Source organism: Trichosurus vulpecula, chromosome 4 (genome assembly GCF_011100635.1).
Source record: "Trichosurus vulpecula isolate mTriVul1 chromosome 4, mTriVul1.pri, whole genome shotgun sequence".
NCBI lineage: Eukaryota > Metazoa > Chordata > Mammalia > Diprotodontia > Phalangeridae > Trichosurus > Trichosurus vulpecula.
In genome coordinates this window covers 432,564,266-432,589,856 of record NC_050576.1, presented here as the reverse complement: position 1 = coordinate 432,589,856, position 25,591 = coordinate 432,564,266, and the positions used below count along the sequence as shown (strand labels likewise).

General features: G+C 50.2%; 1 protein-coding gene across 2 annotated transcripts; it reads left to right on the top strand.

The window, feature by feature from the left end:
- The first annotated feature begins 35 nt into the window (after positions 1–35).
- On the top strand, positions 36–22,502 carry BCL6 (BCL6 transcription repressor). 2 transcript variants are annotated; one of them, XM_036755367.1, is made up of 10 exons: positions 36–79; positions 11,497–11,535; positions 12,222–12,393; positions 13,630–13,851; positions 14,560–15,543; positions 16,239–16,423; positions 17,750–17,917; positions 19,142–19,272; positions 19,391–19,528; positions 21,276–22,502. In XM_036755367.1, the coding sequence occupies exons 3-10, from the start codon at positions 12,233–12,235 to the stop codon at positions 21,417–21,419; spliced, it is 2,133 nt and encodes a 710-aa protein (XP_036611262.1). In that variant the 5' UTR covers positions 36–79; positions 11,497–11,535; positions 12,222–12,232; the 3' UTR covers positions 21,420–22,502. The 2 variants fall into 2 exon arrangements, with proteins under 2 accessions (XP_036611262.1, XP_036611261.1); XM_036755366.1 differs by lacking the exon at positions 36–79 and adding an exon at positions 9,575–11,291 and having other exon boundaries at positions 21,276–21,419.
- Positions 22,503–25,591: the final 3,089 nt, after the last annotated feature.

Sequence of the window (25,591 nt, the reverse complement as noted above, 5' to 3'; positions counted from 1 at the left end):
ATTGAGCTCTGTTGATTCTTAGAACTGGGGTTCTTAGAAGTGGTGATGCAAGGAGTTTCTAGGAAAGCCCGGAGACCAGGTGATTATTGCTGCCTCTGCCGCTGCTACTCCTGCTGCTGCCGCCGCCGCCGCCGCCGCTGCTGCCGCTGCTGCTGCCGGTGCCGCCGGTGCCGCCGCCGCCGCCGCCGCCGCTGCCGCTCATGATCATTATGATTTTACCCTCTAATTAATGCCTTTTGTTTTTTGTTTTGTTTTGTTTTTTCGTTGTTTTTTGCTTTTGCCAAATGCTTTGGCTCCAAGTTTCCGATGTATATTTATTGATATATAAATATATATTTATTTATTTTTCTTTGTCAGGTGTTAAAATAAATGCAGACGATTAGTCCCATTTCTCTCCCGCGCTAGGATGTAGATTTATCTGTTTATCTATCTTTATCTATTTATTTATTTCTGTTTTCTATTGCTCTTGGAGCGGATCGGGTGGTTTTTCCTCTCTCCCCCCTCCCCCGGTTGTTTTGGTCTTCGCAGAAGCGGTGGGGGATAGGCTAGGAGAGGCGGGAGGGGAGGGGGGCCGGCGGGGAGGTGAGAGGAGAGAGGACGAGGTGTTGTTTTGGGGGTGATTTGTGAATGTCTGTCTGTAGGGTGTCTGCCACGAGCCGGGCACATAGTACACGCTGGGCTGCCGCTGCTGCTGCTTGCCGTCGCCGCTGCTGCTGCTTGTTTCTTTGGGGCTTGTGGTGTTCCTGGATTTGTGTGGCTTTTTGCACGGGGCTGTAATCCCCTCTCCATTCCTCCCCTTCCTCCTTTGATTTTGGTCTGCAGCAAACTGCCCTCTTTCTCCCTGGCTCCCTCTCCCTTCCGCAGGCTCCCGGGCCGCCTTCCTCCCCTCCCTGGCCCGCGCGGCTCCCTGCCCCCTTTCCTGGTCCCTCCTTCTCTCTCTCTCTCTCGCTCTCTCTCTCTCTCTCGCTCTCTCTCTCTCTCTCTCTCTCTCTCTCTCTCTCTCTCTTTCTCTCTTTCTTTCTCTCTCTTTCTCCTCTTCCTCTCTCTTTCTCCTCTTCCTGCCTTCTCTCTCTTCTCCTCCGTAACTCAGGAAGGAGAGCTGCTGGCTAGGTCTGCCTGCGCCCTCCTCCCTCGCTGCCTGCCCAGGCTGCCTGGCTCTCTTCCACCAGCCTCAGCCGTGGAGATTAGATTAAGTGACACCGGGCAGAGCAGAGATTTTGGGGAAAATATGTGCAAGCAAACTCCTTTGGTTTTGTCATGCACCCAGATGAAGTGTCGTGTCGATTTCCTTTCATGGCCGGGTTCTTTTTAAAGAGAAACGAATGTTTTTTTTTTTGTATGTGTGTATGTTTGTTTTTGTTTTTTTAACTTGGATGTTTTCCCCATTTCTACTGGGGCTTTTCTTGCATAAAAAAAATATTCTAGACATTTTAAAAGTTTTTGTTCGGCTGCATTCAAAGGGACCCGACGACCTCTCCCCCCCAGCTCCTGTTCCCCGTACTCTAACCCTCAGGAGAGGGCTGGATGAGGGGCTGGGGTTTGGGGGGGAAGAGAAGAAAGTGGGGTGAGCTTTTGCACCTGCGGAGGAATTGATGGGAGTGGGAGAAGGTCTTGGGGCCTTGGAAACACCTCTGCGGGTGTTGGGGCGCCAGAGAGGACTTATCCTTCCCGCAGCCGGTGGTGCGGGGTCTGGGGTTCTGCGTGACTAGAGCTTGGCTCCCCCTATAGCTGTTTTTTTTGGGGGGGGGGGGCCATCGCACTCTTTTTTTTTTTTTTGTACGATACAAACTCCCACCGGAAAAACCACTACCTTGAGCGCAGCCGACCCCAGCCTCAGAATGTCCAGACCAACAGTTCTGGGCTGTAGGGGGAGGGAGGGGAAACTGTGTTTCTTCTGTATGACACCCCGGGACAGAGGGAGGGCAAATCTTCTCGGAGGTCTCTTTGGGGGACCCGAGCTATTGGTGTCTGACAATGCGAGAGATTTTGTTAAAACTAGCGACGAGGCTGCTGATAGTTGCAACCTGTGGATAGACATTCAGATACCCCGGGGTACCAAACGTGCGGAGAGGCAGCGGCGGGGAGGGATTTGCAAGAGACAAAACAGTGAAGAAATTGAGGTGTCTTCTCTCGCCGCGTTTGGTCTCTTTTTCTTGGACGCCTACCCCCGCCCCCCCCGCTTTCTCTATGGTCTCTCTGCCTTCACCTCTCTTTTTTTTAAATGTGTCTGTCTCTGTTGTCTCGTCCTCTGTCCCTGTCTCAGCTGCCTGTTTTTCTCTGTTTATCTCTCTTTCTCCCTCTCTCTCCTCTGTGTGGGCCTGTCGGTCTTTCTGGATCTGAACGAGGCAAACTCTCCCAGTGTCTAGTCTGGGAAATGTGGGGAGACCTGGCTTGTGGTGTGCAGGCTTCACGCGTCGTAGTCCAAGCAGCTGCTGGAAAATGGAACTGATTTCGAAAAGTGCATTGTAGGTAGTGCCGCTGTACTCTCTTAGCCGCTCGAGAAAATTTCGGGGCTCTTGCCCTCGTATGGAAAAGAAGGGAGGGGGCACGGGGGGCCGACCCCTCCTCCCCACAAGCCTGTGGCGCTGGCTGTCTGTGTGTTTGGGCGGCGGCGGCGGCGGCGGCGGCGGCGCGTGTGAGAGGGAGCAGCTCCCAGCCTTCTCCCGTCAGTTTCGCACACCCTCCTCCTCCTCCTTCTCCACTCCCCGCCCCCCCCCCCATCCCGAGGAAGCAGATTTAATCTTTTATGGATTTTTCAATTAGTTTATGGTCCCGGGCCGGGAAGCTCGCTGCGGATCCCTAGTAACGAGGAAAAAAAAAAAAACGTTTTGCCATTTTTTTTTTTGGTTAATGTAAACAAGCTCTCTTACGCCGCCTGAGAAGTGGGGCGGGCAGGCCAGCGAGAAGCAGAGAGAGAAGGAGGAAAAGGCCAGTTTAGACCTAGGCTTCAGAGCCCCGAAGGAGAGGCACCCCCGGCTCCCCCTAACTGCTCATCACCGAGCGTGCTTCTCCCAGATGTGCAGAGAGAGGCTGAGCATAGGACGGGCCCGTCGTCCCGGCCTGGCCTGCACCAGCTGGGCCGCCTTTCTGGTGTTACTACGGGTTTCCGAGCAGGGCCCTTGGCATCGAGAGCCAGGCTCGAGGATCCGCAGCCGCACTTGCGGTGCTGCTGGCGGCGGCCCCGGGCTTTGGGGAGGGGAGACCCCAGCCTGCCAGCACCCCGAAGGGATCGGAGGAGGAGGAGGAAGGGGAGAGGGGCGGAGAAATGCTAGGGATCGACCCCCTTGCAAAAGGCCCCTGCCACTGAGGCCTCGGGCCAAAATAGCCAGCGGCCCTGTGCCGACGTGAAAGGTTTGTTCCCCTCCGCTCCCGTCCCCTCCCCCAAGCCAATTATAAATAGAAGTTTCCGACATCCCATTTGGAAGACTTTAGCAATTGCAAACCGAGGCTGGCTGGTCTGCCTCGGCTCACACCCGAGCCGCCTCGAGTGGTGGCAGGAATGTGAGGTCGGAGTGCATAAAAATATGCCCAAGCATGGGAACTGGGCCACCGAGGGGCAGACAGTGTCTCTCATTCGCCTTTAGCAACCACTCCCCCCCCCACGTGCATGTCACCCCATTTTCCCAAAGCAGACGAGAGAGTGCCCCAAGAGAGGGTTCTGAAAAGCCCGTAGGTCACTAATAGAGAAAGCAAAGGGGCCAAGGCCAGGTCAAGGTTGGGACCCCCCAGGCTGATTCCCCATTGGAGAGTTCCAGTTAAATAGTTGAGCAAGTGATTGCCGAGACTCGATGTCAAAATCTTCCTTCCTTCTCTCGTTTTCCACCTCATCACACACACACACACACACACACACACACACACACACACACACACACACACACAAACTTTGTTGTGAAAACTTAGCGGTTTGGGTCCCAGTAGCTGGGCTAGCAACGCCCTCCTCTGGTTGCTTTATGCAGCCTTGCCCTCAGTCCTGGGAACTCGAGAGAAGAAAGTAGGGTTTTTTTTTTTTTTTTTGAGCAGTTGTGAAATAAATAAGCCTTGTGAGTTCTTTCTAAAGGGGAATAAGGAGTGAAACTGATTTTTAAAAATATTCCTGCCATGGATCTTCCAAGATGGAAACAAAAGGCTCTAGCAGGAGAGGGAGAGATGGTAGGAACGCTCTTGGTGGAAGTGTGTGAGCTTGGCAGTGTTCACCTTTCCCCCTCCCCCAATGGACCTCATTTGTAGTCTTTCTCTTGGACCAAGATGCTGATGTCGGTTTGGTGATTGAACTGTAATTACGTTTGGTGGGAAAAGGAGTGGTTTCACACACACACACACACACACACACACACACACACACACACACACATCCCTACCTTTTTTCCCCTCTTAAATAGCTGGCAGGACCAGACAGGTAGAGTGGTTGGTTTCTCTTTTGGGCCATGGTTTTGCTTGTGAAAGGTCCCGGGGGCCAAAGTTGTTGTTGGTGTGTCTGTTTCCTGGTTTTGAGTAACAGGTGGGAATGAAGGTACAGGAAGCCTGGAGGGTTTTGCCTTGGAGATCTTGTAAAAAGGAAGGTCCTGCTTGATGAAACTGCCCACGCCCTGAACACCTTCCTCCTAGAGTCTGGGGACTATCACATTCCCTACCCAACTCCTTACCAATGAGCTGCCCCCTTCTGGTGGACAACCTGCCCTTCCCTTCCTAGTGGTTAGGACTGAATGTGAAGATGGTGGAGGTGTAGGTGCTGTGTTTTGGAATTGGCCTTCCATTGTCTGTTTGGATTCTCTGTTTGACCCAGGGTACAAGCTGTTGAATTGTTGGCACCACTGAATGACCTCTAACGGTGATCCATAGCTGCTTTTAAAAACAAAACACCCTCTCCATGCCCCCTTCCAAATACACCCAACTAACTATGCAGAAATGTTATATAGACAGCCCACCTCCCCTCCAGTCTCTTAACCTCAACATGGTTCTAGTTCTTTAAAGGACAAGAATCTGTATAGTATCTGGGCCTTGATTTCCCCCCACCTCTTCCCCTTTCCCACCCCACCCCCATCGAGATATTTTAGATTTGTCTTTGTCTGCCATCTAGTGGGTATTGAGAGTTGATGTTCTACTAACTCATCTCTCAGAACTCAGGGAGTCGGATTCATCAAGAGAGTGGTCTGCAGGGAGAAAAACAGAGTCTTGAGAATTGGGGGATCCTAATTAATAAAATCTTGCACTTCCATTAGAGGATCGAAAGTAGAGGCGTAGCCCCCCTATACCAGAAAAAGTGATATGAGAATGAATAAAATAGTCATACACTCAGTGCCCCATGAGACACATGGGCTCCCTCCTTCCTCAACTCCTTCAAACTGCCGAAAGATGGGATGGTCATAGTTTTATTGCCAGTTGCATTATATACAAAAAGGGTTGGAAGGGGCCTAGTCCAGTTCCTCTCTGTTTTGCAGGAGAAGAAACAGGCTCAGAGAGGAAATTGTCTTGTCCAAGGTCACACAAATAGTAAGTGTTTGGACGTCAGTCCTCAGACTCAAATGTAGAGCCCTTTGTTACTGTTGAAGCTCTCCATTACCCCTAAAAGGGGCAGCAGAGGATGGGGGTTTGTAAGGGTTTGAGTACTCTTTTAAAAATGAGATTGTTAACTTGGGGAAACTGTGTCAGGGAGGTGGCAGCAATGAAATAAGTGAAGCCTTGGGGACTTGCCCAACCCCTCCACTTCTACGGGAGGGGAGGGGACAGGAATAACATTTACACAGCACCTGCTGTGTGCTGGACAGAGCTTAGCTTTAGCAGTATTGTCTCATTTGATGCTTGCCTTTGACCAAAACCCTGCCTTTCATCTAAGGGAAGAATGTGGAATATTTCTCCTTTTAATTTTGGGGGAAAGAAAGATCACTTCTCTAAGGAGTCTGATCATCTCTTGTTTTGTTTACTCGCAATTATCTGTTCTGGACACTCTGCAGAAAGAGAAGGTGGAATGGGGCAACTGGTCCACAACCTGGGTGCTGAACCAACACACATACATTGTACTTTGATGGAGAGCATGTGTTTATGGGCTGTTAAGGGGGAAAGGTTTATGTGTCTTTATGAAAGCTGTTTCTAGGTTTATATAAACGACTCTTAGGAGTCTTTCTAACGTTGACTATTTTAGAGGTTGTATGCTAGCTATCAGCTATGTCTAGATGGGGAGTGTCTCATCCCAGGAGTTAGAGACCAGTCCCTTCAGCCTGACTACCTGGCCTGGCCCCAGCCCCCAGACAGCTGGTACTCCAGTCCATCTCCAAGGACACTCAGCTCCAAGAGCACCTGATCAGAGTCGCAGGTTAGCCCAGTGAGCAGCTATGGGAGGCTTTTTGTTGGATGAGAAATGCCCTTGTATTCTATTTGGAAATTAATCCATGGACGCTTTTGAAACCCTGGCAAGGTCGACTCATCACTTTCCTAGTACAGTTACTGATTTCCATCTTCATTCATATGAATAATAAAAAACGTTGGCAAGCTTCTGTTCAAACAGAATTTAAAAGGCACTTTAATGGGGCGGGGGTTACAATTCGTGCGCCTCACCTTTTTATACAGTAGGCAGAACGACTGCGGGGAAACTTGCCCCGCCGGCGCCGGCCAAGTCCGAGCCTGCCTAGGCCGTGCTGCCTAAAAGGTGGTGCCTCCTTCAGGTGCCTGAGAGTGGGATTGCGGCTCCTCCACTCACTAAGTTCCAGGGGCTGCGGCTGAAGCCCATCTCTCTCTTTTATGACATTTCCTAGAAGCTCGTAGTAAGTGCTCAGAGCCCCACTGACGGCAAGGAACGTGAGTTCAAACCGGAGAGACAGGACTGGGTGGCTGTGGGTGCGAGTAGCCTTTCAGAGTGGCTGGCATTCCTCAGCTTTCTCCCCAGCTCTTGGGACTCCAGGCTCCCGATGGCACCGAGAGCTCCCGTCACCTCCTTTTCCTCAAGCAAAGCAAGACCGCGATTTAAGTCAGAAGCCTTCTAGAAAAGCGAGCGGCTGCCCTGGGGTCGGGTCAGGGACTGGGGAATCTCCGCTCCTCCAGGTAGCACCTTGGAGCCTGATGGAACGGATCTTGAAGCTCGCCAGTTCCAGCCCACGTGGATTAAGCCCCGTTCTAAACAGGGCTTTACTTTCCGCAGGCCATCCCCGGCCCCCATCTCCACCTTGTATTAACTCCAGCCTGGTTCGGCCAATGCGGGATTTTTTTCCTCAAAATGCCCAAACCATTTCGGGCCAGAAGATGCCAGATCTGAGATTGGCTGTGCTAGTCCCCGCTCCAAACTAGGGTGATAAGAAAAGCGAAGCGGAAAGAGTGAGGGGGCTGTGGAATGAGGTCAATGCCTGGTGAAGAGCGGCCCCTTGTGGACAGCAAGGGAAGCTACCCTTAAACTCCCTCCACCACCAACCCCCCCCCCCACCTTGCCCCTCCCCCCCGCTCCCACCAGCCTTTGAACCCCTCGGCTTCTCTTTGCCTACCATGGTTTGATCTTAGGATTTTTCAAGCTTCCTCGCTCCTACTCCATCCTCACGCCCTCCACATTTCTAGCTCTCACGCTTGACCTGGGGCGGAAGGGATTCCATGAAGGGAAAGCCCCGCGCCGACCCTCTTCCCCGACTGGCCTTGACAGCTAAAGGGCTCGGCGTGCGGACTCCGGGTCCCAGGTGGGGACTTTGGGGCAATCGGATAAGGCGTTGTCGCTGCGTCCCCCACCTCGAAGTCCTGGCTCAGTCCAGAAAATACCTGGAAGGCTGGTTGGCCATGGCTTTGCAAGGCTTGCAGTGGACAGACCGCGGGCTGTTGCGTGTTGGTGCAAGGCTGGGGGCGGGGGCGGGGGCGGGAGCGGCGGAGAGGGTGTAGATGGAAGGTGAAAGGTCAGCGCAAGAGGAGAGAGGAAGGATCCGAGGTAGTTGGACGCCGGAAGGCGGCGCTGGAAAGAGCCTTGGGTTTAGCGACTTCTAATCTGGGGCCTGCGGTTTTCTCACAGCGCCGAACGGGCCAGCCCATCCAGGAAGCCTTTCTGGGCCTCAGTTGCCTGTCTGTGAAATGGGGGTGATGATACCACTTGCTCCACACTCTGTAACCCTGAAAGCTATGACAACGCGAATGCCTCTGGCACCAAGACTGGCCGGACGCCAGCCCCTCTGCTGGCCCGCTGTAGACTGAGGGGGAGGGCCGGGATTTCGGGGAAGTCAGCCTCGGAGAGCCCGAAGTCCCTCCGGGGTGGGCCATGCTAATTCTTAGTTTAGGCGATCGCCAGCCCTCTTGCAAAAGGAGGCGGGAGCGGACTTTGGCGCAGGTTCCCTCCAGGGCCGCCAGTTGCGGGTCTCGCCGGCCGTAGTTTGCGTTGCGCCTTGCAGCGCTGCTTAGAACCGGAATCACAGGGGGCTCTGGGGCCGCCGGCTCCGTCCCTGCTCCCAACTCGCTCCCAGTTCATTCTCCTCCCCTCATCCCCCTCACCCCCACCCCCACACACTCCCAGACAGAATACGGGGAAGCCTTAGGTCTGATCGCAGCTCAGACTAGGAGAAAACCGTTAGGAAGCTCTTGCATTTCCTTTGGGAAGGAGCGTGCATCCGCTGGCGGCGGGGCCCGCCTGGTCCTCCCTGGGGGCTAGTCTGGGCGGCGAGAAAGAGAGAGAGAGAGAGAGAGAGAGAGACAGAGAGAGAGAGAGAGAGAGAGAGAGAGAGAGAGAGACAGAGAGAGAGAGAGAGAGAGAGAGAGACAGACAGACAGACAGACACAGAGAGAGACAGAGACAGAGACACAGAAAGACAGAAAGAGACGGAGACAGACAGACAGAGAGACAGGGACGAACAGAGAGACAGACAGAGAGACGAGGGATGGGGGCAGCAGCTACGGCGCGCTGCTGCCGGGCTCCCGCTGCCCGCTGCCCGCCGGCTTAGCCTGCTTAACGACTTAACCTCGGCCACTTCCTGGAAAGTTACTTCTGGTTGGAGCTAGAGATAGGCGGGGAGGGTTCCCTGAAATCCGCCTAGTTTCAATCAACTCCATTCCGGGAATGGGACGGCTGTGACATTCCCCTCGCTGCCCCCCACCACTCCCCGGCTTGACGCGGTAAAATAGGGAGGAAAAAAAATGCACGAAAAGTTTGATTTGAGGCTGAGCGAATTATGTCACACTAGCCCAGCTCCTTCCGCGGATCTGCCACCGCTGCCAAGCCAGCGGCTGCGGGACCCAGCCGGCAGAGCCCCGGGGGTGGGAGGTGACTGGCAGCCAGGTACTGTGGCGTGGGGAGACTACGGAGGGGAGAGCTAGGGAAGTATTGGCATCCTCCATTTGCCTAAAGGAGGGGGTTGTGCGTGGAATTCGGAGGTCCAGAGCTCTGGGACTTGGACGTTGGTCTCCTGCTGCAGGGCGCAGTTTACCCTACCGAAAAAGAAGGGGGCGGGAGATGGAGATGCCCTGCGGGGCTGAAATTCAGGGAGGGGCTTTGGGTACCAAAGGGAATTGAAGAAAAAATCTCTAAAATCCCTATCTGATGACCTGGAAAAGCTGGAGAGGAAGAAGGAGGTGATCGTGGGAGGGTGGGGTGTGGGAACGGGAGAGGATGGAAGGGACGAGTTTGACTCTGTCTATGGCCTTCTCCCTCTTTGCCGTATCGTTGGGGAAGTCCTTTCCGTCAGGCAACCCCTCTGGCTGAACCTGCTTTGGAAGCTCTGACGCAGGAAAGCTGAGTCGTGGGCAGCGGCTAAGGGAAGCCCACCAATTCCTGAACTGCCTGGACCTCTAAAGACTGACAACCCCTAACAATTATGTGTGTGGTCATTGCAGAACCTTGGTTTGGGAATGTTTTCCAGTCTGGAAAATCCCCCTATGATGTGTTGCTTCTTAGGGAGAGGGGAGAGAAGGACAAAAAATATAGAGACCTCACCCAGGGAAAGCGGGCTTTGCCATTTCATATAAACAGAGCCTAACCTGCTGCTGTGGGATCTCCTACAGTTGGGACAGAAATCGTATAAATAGATTCAATGAGTGAGCAGAGCCCTGAATTTAGTGCTTGCTTGATGTGTGTATTTCTTTTGGAAATTGCTATACTTCAGTCCAGACCTGGCTGTTGCCACCCTGGGAGGAGATGGTGAGGGTGGGCAGAGGACATATAGTGCTGGGTAGACAGCTAAATGTTAATTTTTTAGTGCCTCTTTGGCCTCCCTTTCTCTGGCCTCGGCCCCCTTCACCCACCCTTTGAAACTGGGAGAGAGTACAGAGCTTTCTTTGGGGGGATACAGAGAGAAGGACCAGGGTTTGAAGGCTCAAGGGAAACAGCTTATTCTCCACTTTTCCCTTGGTAGTCAGGTCACTGGGGAAGATGCCATGTCATTTGGGTTTTCTATCACCGATTTAAAAAGCCTTCTAATCCTAATTCTTCCATTCACCAACTTCCTTTAGGCAAAAAGGGAAAGATATTTGGATGTGAGCATCTTTATCTACAACATGAGGGTGTGTGTGACCTTGGGCAAGTCATTCAGCTTCGTTAGGGCTCAGTTTTCTCCGAAGTCCCTTCTAGTACTGACTCTATGTGTCCATGAGCCCTTCCAGTTCTAATGATCTGTGACATTTCCAAGAGGAATTTAATTAAATTGGCATGTTGACTATAACCCATAAGCCGACTTTATTAAGCTAGAAGGTTCTAGTGCTCAGCTGAGGTGCAGTAAGAATACATTCACTAGTGACTCCTTTCTTTCCTTCAGTCTCCTGCTATCTCTTTGATTTTTAAGCCACCCTTTGAAAAGGACTGATTATTTTCCTAGCAGGCAAAGGAAAAAGCCTCTCTAAACAGGAGGGGGTCGCTTTTCTCCCCCGTCTAATCCAGAGCTGAACCAGTAGGTGGCAGCAATTTACAGGACCAGGACCTAATGCTTTGTATGCAACTGTTAGGCCAGGGTGGGAAGGGAAGGAAAGAAAAGGAGTTTCTATCTATCACGGGCCTGGAGAGACTCTGCCTGTCCTGGAAACTTGAGAGGATGGGGGAGTCTTTTTCTTTTTTTAAAGCCTTTAATGCCTTGGTTCCTATCGGTGTCCACATGATAAAAAGAGAATGCTGGAGAATGAGTCTAGGCATTGAGATCTTGGTGCCAGCCACATCTAGCTCTCTGACCACACCTCTGTTGCCTCCTCTGCAAAATGGACGTACTCATGCTTGCTCCGCTTTACCTCGCTTGGTTGTCCTAAGGACTGGGTGGTATCAGCATCGTGATTGCTCTTTCAAGCTGGACTTTCTGGTCCCCGTTTGTAAGTCACTGCCGGATGCTGCCCAGTCCTCAGCTTGAGAGGGGGTAAGGAAGAACCGTGGCGTGCCTATTGATACTGCTTTGGAAAGTAGATAGCTGGAGAACGTGCCTGGCTTGGTGTGGAAAGCTAGCCAGGATCTGCTTGTCCAGCTAAGCGGAAGGACAAAAACGGAAGCTCTTCCATAAGACTCTACTGCATCATTAGCAGGCTTGAATCAATTTTCCTTTTCTCTTTTCTCTTTCCCAATAGGTTTTAAAAGAAGTCTTGAACTGTGAACTGGGGCTTTGGGTACGTAAATTGAATTTCTGTCTGTTAATACTTTATGAACAAAAGGTTTCCTTTAGCTTTGGTCAACAGGTGGATTCACATCAGCCTACTGTGGGCTAGTGGGATTTTGGTTAAATATTTGTTGTACTGATGAGTAAATTAGTCTTCATGAAGTGAGGAGAAGAAGCCTTCTCTATCCTCTTCTTTCTGGATTTGGGTTATCCCACCAGTTAGAGGCTACACGTCTGGGACAGTCATGTCTTAACAAATAGCTCTCAGGATATCTGGGCATTAGTTTAGTTAGTCCACATAAGTGCAAGAGGCATAGAGGAAGGACCAAGGCATGTTGGGTAGATTGTGGAGGATTTCTGGGAAGATATGGACAAGAATCCCATGGGACACACAGGCCTGGATGGATAGCGATCTGCATTACTGGAGGCAGTGTCCACATTTATGAAATCACAGCTCCACCTAAGAGTTCCGGTATAACTAAACCCAACTCAGGGACACTTCAGAAAAAGTGACTGAAAAAAAGTGAGAGAGAAACATCAGGCCTGAGGGAGGGACGGAATGACCCTGTGTCCCAACTCCAAACACTGCAGAATGCAGACCCTTTCTTTAGTGAACTGTGCCCCCTTGTGGCAGCTGTGGTAGTGACATCTGAACGCTTCTGGGAACCAGTCCTCATCAACTGTCCCCTTTTTCAGGTGGAGACAAGATGGCCTCGCCAGCAGACAGCTGTATCCAGTTCACCCGCCATGCCAGTGATGTCCTCCTCAACCTGAATCGCCTGCGGAGCCGAGATATCCTGACGGATGTTGTCATCGTGGTGAACCGGGAACAGTTCCGGGCCCACAAGACTGTTCTCATGGCCTGCAGGTGAGATGGAGCCAGGGCAGTGGGGCTTGATCAGGCTGGCCTTGGAGGAGCTGATGGAGCCCTCTCATAGGGGGCTGCAAGCCAGAGGAGCGTGTCCGGGGCTGGCATAAACCTTTGAGTGAACCAATTACCCCCCCAGTAAAGTCCCCAGTACTGCGCCAGGGCATAGCAGAGCCAGACCCATGCTCTTCGGGGTCCTAGGGGCTCACAAGGCAACAGCAACAGACCACCTTTCTACAAGATAGCCTAAGCTTGGTGAGGCCCTTCTGTAGGTTGGATCCTTGTGCCCCGGAGGTGGAGGAAACGCTGGTGTCTGGCCTCCTTATTTTCGGATGAGGAAATTGAGATCCAGTCAGACAGGTAGTCTGGCAGAGGTGGGATTGAATCCAGGGCCTCTGACCCAGAATCCAGTGCTCATTGCCCTGTACCATGTGACCTTTGGGAAGGTGGGGATCTGATGGGTGAGATATCCAAGCCTAGGATGTTAAGGCCAGGGACTAGTGCACCAGGCAAAGGGATCTGTTTAGTTAACCAGTCTCCTTACCTATTTTTTACATTTGACTCAATTCACAAGTCTGTTGCCCTTTCTGATTGAGGAGATCAGAAACCAAGAGAAACAATGGAATGTGGGCAGTCTGGATCCTGAAGATGCCTGGAGTCTCAGTCCTTGTGGATGTGCAGGGGGTGGTGGTTCTAGGCATACACCACAGGATAGGAATGAAGCTGGAGATGAGCTCCAAAGAGTACACACACACACACACACACACACACACACACCTATGATCTCACTAATGTGGGTACTCCATCCAAACATGCAGATTACAATCCATTCATGTCTATCCAATCCTATGTTGTTTGTGTTCATGTCACAATGGGTGTCTGCCCAATATTTTGGGATCCTTCTCCCCAAATCCTCTGTGTGTGTGTGTGTGTGTGTGTATCTTACAGAGTGTAGCTTGACTGGCCAAATATGTACATGTAGACCTCACATTATACTGAAATATTATGTATTCTATAACATGATATGCTGTTATATTCCGTAACATAGTAATATGGTAGACGGTTATATTTTATATAATACAGTATACTGTTGCACAGAATGTGGTTTAACATCATGCAGCATAGGGCCGTGTTACAAAATACATAGCATATAATCTAGCAGTATCATGGCGGGATGCTGCCTTGCTGCCAACCCAGAGTGCAGAGCATCACATTCTTCTGTCTCTGTTCTGTCAGTGGCCTGTTCTATAGCATCTTTACTGACCAGCTGAAATGCAACCTGAACGTGATCAACCTTGACCCTGAAATCAACCCCGAGGGCTTCTGTATCCTTCTTGACTTCATGTACACATCCCGCCTGAACCTCCGTGAGGGGAATATCATGGCCGTGATGGCCACCGCCATGTATCTGCAGATGGAGCACGTTGTGGACACGTGCCGAAAGTTCATCAAGGCCAGGTAAATCTCCCCCCCATCTCTATTCCATGGCTGGAACACTGTGCAGTTCGCTTCAGAGAAGGGCCCCTTCCCTTGGGATCCTCTTTGGTTGTTGGCTTACTGTTTGGCCTCAGCGCTTTCTGAAGAACACTGGGGAGTTTGTGGAGGCCAGGCCTTGATGGACAGAGGGCAAGGTCAGCGTTAGCTCCTCCTGTCTAGTCTCCAGAACTTGTTGTGGAAGCAGCTGCTTTGGGTTGGAGGAAGAAGCTAGTGCCCCATTCCCTGGAGAGACCAGTCATTCATACTCGGGGTGCTGAACCCTGCGTGGGGAGAGACGAGAGCCTTCCAAAGGAGCTAGGATTAGACCTCCTTCTACATGTGCTTGTAACAGACCATATCATAGGGTTGGGTAGACAGGACTAGCACATGTACAAGTATCTGAGAAACCCTTTAGTTGGCACAGAAGGAGATGTGCCAGCAATTACTACCTCCTTACAGCCAGTCCTACAGCCAGCCAGAGGAGGAGGGGGTTCAAGCTAGGAGGGACCACAGAGGTCAGCTGTGCAGATAGAGCATATTTAAATTACCTGCCTAAATAAACAGTGGAAGCACCAGGACAAGAATCAATCTACTTGATTTAATTATAAAAATGTGATTTTGAAGAAAAGAATCCATGTGACCATTTTCTCCTGGGGGATGGGATGGTCTCCCTTCCTTTCTCTTAAACAGTGAAGCAGAGATGGTGTCTGCTGTCAAGCCTCCTCGGGATGAGTATCTGGCTGGCCGGATGCTGCTGCCCCAAGAAGTGATGGCCTATCGGAGCCGTGAAGTGGCTGATAACAACGGCCCCCTGCGCAATGGTCCCATCTGTGACGGACGAACCTTTGCTCCCGGCCTGTACAACGGCTTGACTGCGTCACCAGCTTCCTATCCCGTTTACGGCCACCTCCCGGTGAATAGCTTCTTTGATGAGGAACTGAGGGACGTCAGGATGCCCATGGCTGACCTACCCAGGGCCAACCCATACCCCAAAGAGCGGGTCGCCTCCTGTGATAACACCCGGCCCCTCCCCACAGATTACAACCGGGCCATCATGGAGGTCTCTGCCAATATGTGCCATGCTAGTATCTACTCCCCGAAAGAGGGTACTCCAGAGGAGGTGCGGAGTGAGGTACACTACAATGTGACTGAGGCGGGCCCCAAACCAGCTGCCCCATCTGCCCGGAACAATTCCTACTTTGCCTGTGACAAGCCTGGCAAGGAGGAGGAGAGGACCTCCTCCGAGGATGAGATCAGCCTGCACTTCGAGCCCCCCAGTGCACCACTTAACCGCAAGGGCCTGGTGAGCCCCCAGAGTCCCCAGAAGTCAGACTGCCAGCCCAACTCGCCCACGGAGTCCAGCAGCAGCAAGAGTGCCTGCATCTTACAAGGGGCTGGCTCACCCCCAGCCAAGAGTCCCACTGACCCCAAGGCTTGTAACTGGAAGAAGTACAAATTCATCGTCCTCAACTCCCTGAACCAGAGCACCAAACCTGATGGGGCTGAGCAGGCTGAGCTGGGCCGCCTCTCACCTCGAGCTTACGTCCCAGCATCTACCTGCCAGCAGCCCTCGGAACCCGAAAATCTCAACATCCGATCTCCAACCAAGCTGGGTGTGAGCGGGGAGGACTCTGCCGTATCGCAGGCCAGCAGGCTCAACAACATCGTCACAAGGTGAGCCCACAGGGTGCTCTCTGGGAAGCGAGGGTGGGCTCTCGTGGTGGCTGGTGGTACAGCATCTTGAATATTTAACCACTGGTACTTCCGTGTTGGAGTCAAGCCTCAGGACCCTGAGCTCATCCAGTGGCACCGAGGGTCAGGACTTTAGTCCCCATACCAGTTCTCTGGGCAGCTCTGGGTCTTCTATAGGTCAAGGAACTTGGGCCACTGAAACATCACCAGTCACTGGACATTACCAGTGAAGGAGCTATCCACCTCTGATTAGATTAAATGTAGCAAGTATTTATTAAGCATCTACTCTGTGCCAGGCACTGGGCTGGGCTCTGGGAACCGGGGGCAAGGACAAGGACAAAGTGAACAGCAATCTGCTCTCAAGTAGCTGCCAGTCTCCTGGAGAATACAAATACCCAGATGCATAAATGCAAATAGATATAAAGTGTCTCCAGTAAAGGCAGTGGGTGGGTGGTGCTAACCGAGTCATCAGGAAAGGCCAGGTGTAGAAGGGAGGGGCCTGGGCAAGAGAAAGGAAAAGAAGGGAAGGGGAGTGGGAGCTGTCCAGCCAAGAGGAGCTGCTCTCCCCAGCATCAGGAAAAGGAGACGGGGGGGCCAGAGGGCTTCTCTGCTTTCAGGCCTAGGGCCAAGGAGCCCCAGCGTGCCATGATTGAGCCTCCCATCCCTCTCACTCTCAGGTCTCTGGCCGGCTCCCCCCGGAGCAGCACAGAGGGACATTCTCCGCTCTATCTGCCCTCTTCCAAATGCCGCTCCTGTGGCTCCCAATCCCCACAGCATTCGGAGATGTGCCTTCATGCCACGGGCACCACCTTCCCAGAGGAAATGGGAGAGACCCAGTCTGAGTACTCGGACTCCAGCTGTGGTGAGTTCCCAGATTCTGCACCCTCCCCTACACTCTCCTCCACTTCCATCCCCAGCAGCAGTAAGCCACCTTCTTCCTCCTCCTCCTCCTTTCCTCTTCCTCCTCTTCCTCTTCCTTTTCCTCCTCCTCTTCCTTCTCCTCCTCCTCTTCCTTCTCCTCCTCCTCTTCCTTCTCCTCTTCCTCTTCCTCCTCTTCCTCTTCCTTTTCCTCCTCCTCTTCCTTCGCCTCCTCCTCTTCCTCCTCCTCTTCCTTCTCCTCTTCCTCTTCCTCCTCTTCCTCTTCCTTTTCCTCCTCCTCTTTCTTTGCCTCCTCTTCTTCCTTCTCCTCTTCCTCTTCTCCTCTTCCTCCTAAAGGGCATTTGTCCTGTATTTCCAGCTTGGGACTGCTGCTTGATGTGAAATTCCCTGACTTTTCTGAAGACAAGGGCAGGTCTCTGAGATCACGAGGGTCATTTTAGCTGCCCCAAGTAGCCCACCCTGTGCCTTCATGTAAAGCCTTCTCTGTCACAAGACAGCATCAGCGTGCAGCATTCAGGACCATTGTTCTCGTACCTGCTCTAGGCAGTGCAGACATATGGCGATGTTTGGGGGCTGACCCCCTGAGCCTGATCCAGACCATGAGGACAGTCCAGGGTTTTCCAGCAGCCCACTCATTCACCCTACTGTGGCCACTCTAGCAAGGCAACCTGTGTTTAGTAATAGAAAAATGCCTTTTGCACCGTTTCTAACTAAAAAGGACAAGTCCCCTCGCCGGATCCCAGGTAGGGCTTGGAGGAAGCAGTGAACTCCTGAGTTAAATGATCTGGGTTCTTCTTCTTCCCTTGCCCCTATTTCTTCCTCTACTTCTGCTCTGTACTATGGGAAGAAGTCCATCCTTCCTTGGCCTCAGTAGAGGCCCTAGAGACTGTGTGGCACAGTGGTTAGGGAGGGGCTCTTGAAGCCGGGAAGACCTGGGTTCATGTTTCCTCTCTTATACTTATTGGCTGTGTGGTCCTGGGCAAGTCACTTAACATTTCAGTGTCCCAGATATCTAGCTGAGAAAGTGCTGACCTGCACTGGTGAAGGCAGTTTCCTCTTGAGGGAAGTCCTGATGGGAACAACTTCCCTCCTCTCTTTCTGTCTCCTTTCATTCCCATCTATTCTCTCATGTCCTCTGAAGTCAGTTCAAGTCTGAATTCTCTAGGAATGCTTGGAGTGGGGTGGAGGGTGGCGGGAGACCACAGCTCGGGATAGTACCAGGGAAGGGGGAGCCGGCTGAGTCTCTGGGGGCCCCCATGCCCTTCTTCCTCATGCTGACCCTGGTCCCTCCTTTCCCTACCCTTGACAGAAAATGGAGCTTTCTTCTGTAATGAGTGTGATTGCCGCTTCTCGGAGGAGGCATCCCTCAAGAGGCATACCCTGCAGACGCACAGTGACAAGCCTTACAAATGTGACCGCTGCCAGGCCTCCTTTCGCTACAAGGGCAATCTCGCCAGCCACAAGACCGTCCACACAGGTATGGCCCTGACCCGATCAGATGACCATGGCAGCTTGCCAGGGTGAGGGGATGGCCAATGTTCCTGAGAAGCCCACCCTAGCAGCCCTTGGAGGGTCCCAAGGGAACTGCTCTGCCTTCCGTGGCCTTTTTCAATTTAGAACCCCCTCTTTTAATGGGAAGGGTTGCTCCTTACCACAACCCAGTGAAGTAGGGTTGATATTTATTTGACAGGAAGCTGAAGCACAGAGAGACTGTATCTTATGGTCACATAGCTAGCTGGAAGCAATGCCAAGGTTAGAGCCCAGGGATCCAAAGTGCTATTGTGCTCTGTTGGGTTAGACTCTGAATCTGGTGATTTCTCTCTCAGGGTCACCTTCAAACATCTATCCAAGGGGGCTTAACCAATAAACTTCCTGAAATTGCCTTCTATCTCCAAGACTTACTGGTGAAGGATCTGAGGTATAGGCAGCTTAGAGGAAGAAAAGATACCCCATCTCCCCATCCATCCACCCAATCTGTCTTGCTTTATCTGCTGCAAGACAGACATCTTGACGAAGGCAAAAGCCAAACCCTAGGAAGCAGATGGGTTCAGTCTAAAGGTTACTGCCCTGGAAGCCAGAGGATACCTGGGGTCAAATCTTGCCTCTGAAGCTTATTGCCTTGGTGACCTTGGGCAAATGACTCATTCTGCATGGGCCTGTTTGCTTATCTGTCCATTGAAAGGGGATGATTCTGACATCCCTTGTAGCTTGTGTTTATACTCCTATATTGCTACGATCTCTCTGGGCTTTGATGTCCTCATTTATAAAATGCGGGGTTTGGACTGCGCAGCCTCTTCTAGATCAAGGTCTAAGACCCTCTGACCCTTCGAATGGAAGTGTTTGCCTCCTGGCTGGAAGAGGGTAGGGGGAAGAAAAGGAGATGCTTGTTTAGAGGTTGTTACCCACCCGAATAGGTGCATCTGTAATGCAGACATGGTACCTCTGGAAGGGATAGAATTGTGGGGACTAAGGGGGAGGCTAGCCTTCACAGAGCAGCAGGCTATGAATCAGGACCCTTGGCTTCTCAGGCTAACTGACTTTCCTTTGAGATGTCAGAAATCCAGGCTTTCCCATCTCACCCTCATCAGCCTAACCTCCAGTGAATATTCTGTCCACTGTCATGTCTGCCTTCCAGTACTTTGGATGGACCTTAGCACTGCCCACTTACCATGTGGTCTCTATTCTCTCCTTCTGGCAACAGGGGAAAAACCCTATCGCTGCAACATTTGTGGAGCCCAGTTCAACCGGCCGGCCAACCTAAAGACCCACACTCGCATTCACTCCGGAGAGAAGCCGTACAAGTGTGAGACCTGTGGAGCGAGATTCGTCCAGGTGAATGGAAGACTCTGTGTGTCTGGGGATCTCTTCGTCTATCTGTCTCTGCCTCTGTGTTTCTATTTGGGGTACCTTTGTTGGCCCATTGCTGACATCCTTCCTTCCTCCCTGACAGGTGGCCCACCTGCGTGCTCACGTGCTCATCCACACTGGGGAGAAGCCCTACCCATGTGAAATCTGTGGCACCCGTTTCCGGCACCTGCAGACACTCAAAAGCCACTTGCGCATTCACACAGGAGAAAAACCCTACCATGTACGTGAGCCCTGTTTATTCTGTTGGCCAACCTTTCTGGGGATGGGGTTTGTGGTGGTAGTTGGGGAAATGACCCCGGGGTTTTGCCTTATCTTGAAGCACACTGTGGAAGGAACCTTGGATTTGGAGGCAGCAGATCTTGGGCAAGGAGCTTTTGTTTGTTTTGTTTTGTTTTGATGGGTTTCAGGTTCCTTGTCTGTAAGATGGAAGGGCTCCGATGATGTGTGATCTCTAAGGGCCTGTCCAGCTCTAAGGATGCTTGTAGGACTCTGTGGATGGGCCTTTCCCATCTGAGAGGCCCAAGTAGGCAGCTTTGTGATAAGACAATCAGATCATTCAATGAACTGTAACCTCCTCAAAGGCAGAGCCTTCTGACTTCTCATGCCCTTGGCTCCTTGAATAGGACTTAGTATAGGAGTCCTCATGCTTTCTTGTTTTATAGACCCTTTGGGCAGACTGATAATGGCTATGGAGCCCTGCTCAGAATGATTTTAAGTGCAGAAAATGAACACCTAGAATACAAAGAAAACAAAAGGTTAGGGAAAATAGATGATAATTTTTCATTTTTCTTTGCATTATTGTGGTCATTGTAGAAATTGTTTTGTTTCTGCTTATTTGGGTTTGCAAGTTACCCGTTTCTCTAAGTCCTTTCTATTCATCATTTCTTACGGCACAATATGATTCCATTACATCCATGGCTGTGAGTTTTTAGCCACCTCCCCCCAGTCAGTGGGCACCCATATTGATACTACAAGATGAAAGCACTTAGTTTTAAAAAAATATTTATTCATTTGTTCGATAAACCTTTAGTAAACATCCATATGTGTAGAGCTAAAGCATTGGTTCTCAGATGGATATTTTGTTCATGGCTTAGTATAATGACTTGCCATAAGGAATCATGGTTTATCAAGCATTCAAGCTGTCCACACCACGTTGGGAAGCACCAGCAGCCCACCCACCCAGCAGTACCACTCGTAGGCTCAGTTCTTAAAATGAAAAGGACAAACCACTTGGAGTGTGGCATAGAGCAGGTACTGAGTAAAGGCTTGTTGATTGACTGATTAACCGATCCCCCTGTGCCTTGCCTTCAGACAGCTAATATACTATTACCACCTTGTAAAGGACCCAATCCCAAACTAATTGAGTAAATATTATAGGCAAGCAAGTTAGACCAGAGAGTTTGTGTCCTACCTTAGAGCAAGTGGGAGGATAGGCTTGTAGGAAGAGAAAACAGATCTCTTCAGACAGCTCCTCTTCCTCATCTTAACCCAGGTTATGACTTAGAATAAAGGGCTTCTTTGTCTTTTTTTTGTTTAAGAAATACATTGAAAGGCTTCCCCCCTCAACTGATACCAGGAGTTACAGAATAGTTAGGTAACCAGCCCCTCAGGGAATGACCCTCAATTGAAGCACCAGTCTGCTGCCTCTTCCCTGGTCAAATCTAGTGGAAAATCGGACTCAGGCTCATCTTCAGGAGGGCCCTATCTTTCTTCATACTTGCTGGAAGGGATTGTCAGGGACAAGTCCATGGGAAGCATCTCCCAAGGTATGAGTAAGAAAGAAAATGAACGTGTCCACAAGAATTGGCCTTTGGAGAGGCTGATGTGGGCATTCCAAGGATCACAGATTTAGAGCTGGCAGGGACCCTAGAAGTCATTCAATACAGCTTCCTCCCAGAGAAAGACCCAGAGAGGTGAAATACTTAAGCCAGGTTTTGTGACTCCACTGCTTCTGCTCTTCCCTCCAGTGCGAGAAGTGTAACCTGCATTTCCGCCACAAAAGCCAGCTGCGGCTTCACCTGCGGCAGAAGCACGGTGCCATCACCAACACCAAGGTTCAGTACCGCGTCTCTGCTGGCGACCTGCCCCCGGAACTACCCAAGGCTTGCTGAAAGCATTGCAAAGGGGCCCCCTCTCTGGAAGTTATCCAAAGGATACTGTAACACTTTACAAATGTTCATCCCATGATGTAGTGCCTCTTCTCATCCATTTGTGCAGATCATAAAGGGGGTTGGAGTTGGGGGGGGCGGGACAGGGAAAGACAAAGGGGGAAGAAACATGTAAATCCTCCCACTCACCCAGTGATGTAACTTAAAAACAAACAAAAAAAGCTCAATCTCCTATGTGTTAGGGAAACTCTATCAGTGAAAAATGAAAAGAAAGGTCATTTTACCCATCACCCCATGGGGGAGTGCACAGAAGCTTTGAAATTTGACTTGACTCGTTCTGAAAAATGAGGAATGTATATGTTTTGTGGGAACAGATGTTTCTTTTGTATGTAAATGTGCATTCTTTTAAAAGAAGAGAATTCAGTATGTTATAAAAGAGAGGGCTTTAATTTTTTTAACCAAAGGTGAAGGAATATATGGCAGAGTTGTAAATATATATAAATATATATAATAAATATATATAAACCTCAAAAAAGATATATTAAAAATAAAACTGCATTAAAGGCTCGATTTTGTATCTGCGGGCAGACACGGATCTGAGAATCTTTATTGAGATAGAGCCCTTACAAAATATTTTAAGTATTGCATCTGTGTAAGTAAGAAGATATTTTGTCTAAAACGCCTCAGTGTATTTGTATTTTTTTGCAAGTGAAGGTTTACAATTTACAAAAGTGTGTATTAAAACAAAACACAAAAAAGCTGCAGAAGGAAAAAAAAATGCGTAATTTTGTTCTAGTTTTGAGTTTGTATATATCCGTACAACGTGTACTCACGGTGCCTTTTTTCCATGGAAGTTTTCAATGTATGGACTAGATGAGCCCCCTTCCTTTTCGAGGCGCAGGCAGACACAGGGACTCGAAGCTGGCACTCACTAAGCTCTCTTTGGGAATGTTTGTCTTATTACAGGCTGCGTCACGCTTGCATCATATAGGTCCTCCGGAGACAGGGTTGGGCTGTGTCTAAACCGCATCACTGCATTGTAAAATATAGCTGTATAAAACCAAGAATAAAATGATGAAACGTGAACCCTGTGAGTTTGGCAGTGTGTTCCTTTCTTCATTCGTGGTAGGGCTGGACTATATGTGGCATTTCTGGTTCCATTCCATTGTGTGGATCATAGTGCCTTGACATTTAATGGCAAAGTATGGGGAAGTGGCCACCATATCTTCTGGGTAAAGCATGGGGTTAATGAGACCAAGGTAAAGGGCTAAATCTCCCCAGACTTTAACAGGGAACAGTTTTGATGTCTTAGCCAAGTTACGTAAACCTAGCAAGTGAACAACTTGGCACACCCAATCCTACTGATTCAAAAGGAGAAGGATTTTCTTTTCTCTCTCTCCTGCCAGTCCTTCTGGATTTACTTTTCCACAGGGCTTTTCTTTATTCAGGATTAAACCAGGACATGGACCTGAGCTGGGTGGTGTAGATGAAGTCACAAGGGATGAAATGAGGAGAGGATGGAGGGAGGGGTGTTTGGTGCAGCAAGGTGGCTTAGATATGAATGGCAACACCCCAGGCCTAGAGTTCTGCTGGGTCCGACAAGTGAAGGAGGAAGAGATTAGACTGAGCCAGGTTATTAATCCAACAGACATTTATTCATTATGTTCCTACCTGTGAAGTAAAGTGGCACATGCTGGGCATGCAAATATGAACAATGAGAAGCAGGCTGGGCCTTCTTTTTGAGGGACCTAGCAGAGAGACATTCTTGCTACATAATTTGAGGAAGGGGAGAATATAGAGAACAAGGGTTAGGAAAGGCTTGTGGTACGTGGGAGAGGGGACACCTGAGCCAAGCCTAGAAGGAGGAAGCTCAGGTTTCTAAGACAAATAGAATGAGTGAGTGGTCTGAGGCCTTTTGCTACAGATTCCAGGCTTCCAACCTCCTAAGGTCAGGTGTGAGAATGTCAGGGTCCCTCTTTGCCTAGGTCTGTCTGGAAAGACCAGAAGTCCTCAATGCTGTTGGGAGGAGGGGTGGGATGTATTATAGTCCATGGGACCAAATCAAAGCTCAAAAAGTCTTTTTCTACTTGCCTTCCCTCCCCTTGTACCCTATCTCAGCTGACTTCTTTCCTTGGAACCAGCCTTACACGGAGGTGGAGTAGGTGAATGGCCACAGGGTATGATTTCAGGGACCTAGGGAAGGTGTATCTGCACCCAATCAAGGAGTAAATGAGACAGTCCTTTATCTTAAGGAACCTATATTCCACAGCAAGGGTTCTGAGTTGCTTTTTGTGTTTTAGACCTGTTGGGAAGTCTGGTAAAGCTTATGGACCCCTTTTCAGAATGTTTTTAAATAGTTGAAGGAAATGTCAGATTTCAATTAGAAGCTAGTGAAAAGAAATAATTTATTCACACCTAAGTTCATGAACTCCTTGAAATCTCTTCATGGACCTCTTGGGGGTAAATTACAAAACTCCTGTTCTACAGGTAAACACCTTCCCAAGCAATGGATTGGGAATCAGAAAACCCGGGTTCAAATGTTGTCTTTGTCAACTTATTCCCACTGTGACTTTGGGCAGGTAACATTCCCTGTATGGGCCTCAGTCTCCACATCTGTACAATGTATAGGGTGACCTACATGGCCTCTAAGGCTCCTTGTAGTCCACAACCTATGATTCCAGGGGCTGTAGCTCACCTTCTGCGGGGTCCTTTGCCCACAACAACCCCATGAGGTGGGTAGAACAAGTATTCTCCTGAGGCCCAGAGAGCTGGTGTAAATTTCACCTGGCCACCTCAAGTGAAGAGCAGAGGTGGAAGTCAGACCCAGTTTCCCTGGCACCTAGTTTTGTTCTTTCTGCAGCTAACAAGTAACCCATAGTGGTGGAAAGAACTCTAGCCTGGAAGCCGGCAAAGCTGACTGATTGTTCCGGATCTGCCACTGATGTGCTGGGCAACCTCCAGCTGCTCCTTCTCTCTGGACTTTGGATTTCTGACCTGCCACATGAAGGGGTTGGATTAGATTCTTTCCAAGATCTCTTCCACCTCTCACAGTTCAGGATTCAGAGGTTCAGGCTTTCTTGAACTGGCTTTAGTATAGCTTTAAATCCAGAGTTCATCCTTGATCACAATGGATCAAGGCAGTTTGAATAATTGGAGTCATTGGCCTGAGGGGTGGAAGCTCAAAGTGTGCTTTGCTCTCCTCCTGTAGGATCACATCCGAAAGAAACCTTCCATGGACCCGGCCGGGGAGGACTGGGTTCTGCTCAGCTCGTGACTTGGGAATAGCCTCTAAGGCATATGCTGTAAGGAGTTGCCCACCCAGACCCACAGTCCAGAAAGGATTCTCTCCAAGCCACAGCCTGTCTCACCCAGCACTAAGCTTTGCAGACAGAATTTCATTTGGAAATGACCTCCAAAGGACCAACTTTGCTTGTGACCTACTTAACCCCACTCACTCTGAAAAGGGAGAAAATGATCTCTTTGGTCCTTTTAGAAACCTGACATGACCAAAGTGAGACATTAAGGGACCATTATTCTCTGGCCAATATTCTCCCTTGGCTCATTGAAGTACTGTTGTCTGTTTGCACACCATTATTACTTATCTTTAGAGATGCAGGCTAACATGATGTAGAGAGAGCTGGCCTCCAAACCAGAAAAATCTGGCTTCAAATCCTATTCATATACGTACAGGATGCGTGACCCTGGGCAAGTCATGTAACTTCTCAGGACCTCAGACAGCTCTGAGACTATATTGGTAAAGAGAATTTTCTCATGTGTGAGTACCTTTTGCCGTTAAATCACAGGTCTACCCCTTCTCCCAAAGAGGCTGGGGCAAGGAGAGCTAACACACAGGCCGCTTGACTAAAATTGAAATCCAGTGTGTTCCTCTCCTTCTGTGCTGACATCTCCCCCTTTGGACCTCACGTCACACCTTGCCTGACCCTCTCAGAGAGACTGAAAATGCATTATTGTGTATTTTTATTTTTCAGTTATTTTTTCAGTCTTCATGACCCCATTTGGGGTTTTCTTGACAAAGATACAGGAGCAATTTGACATTTTCTTCTCCAGCTCATTGTACAGATGAGGATATTGAGGCAAACAGTTAAGTGACTTGCCCAAGGTCACACATGTGTCTGAGGCTGGATTTGAACTCAGGAAGATGAGTCTTCCTGACT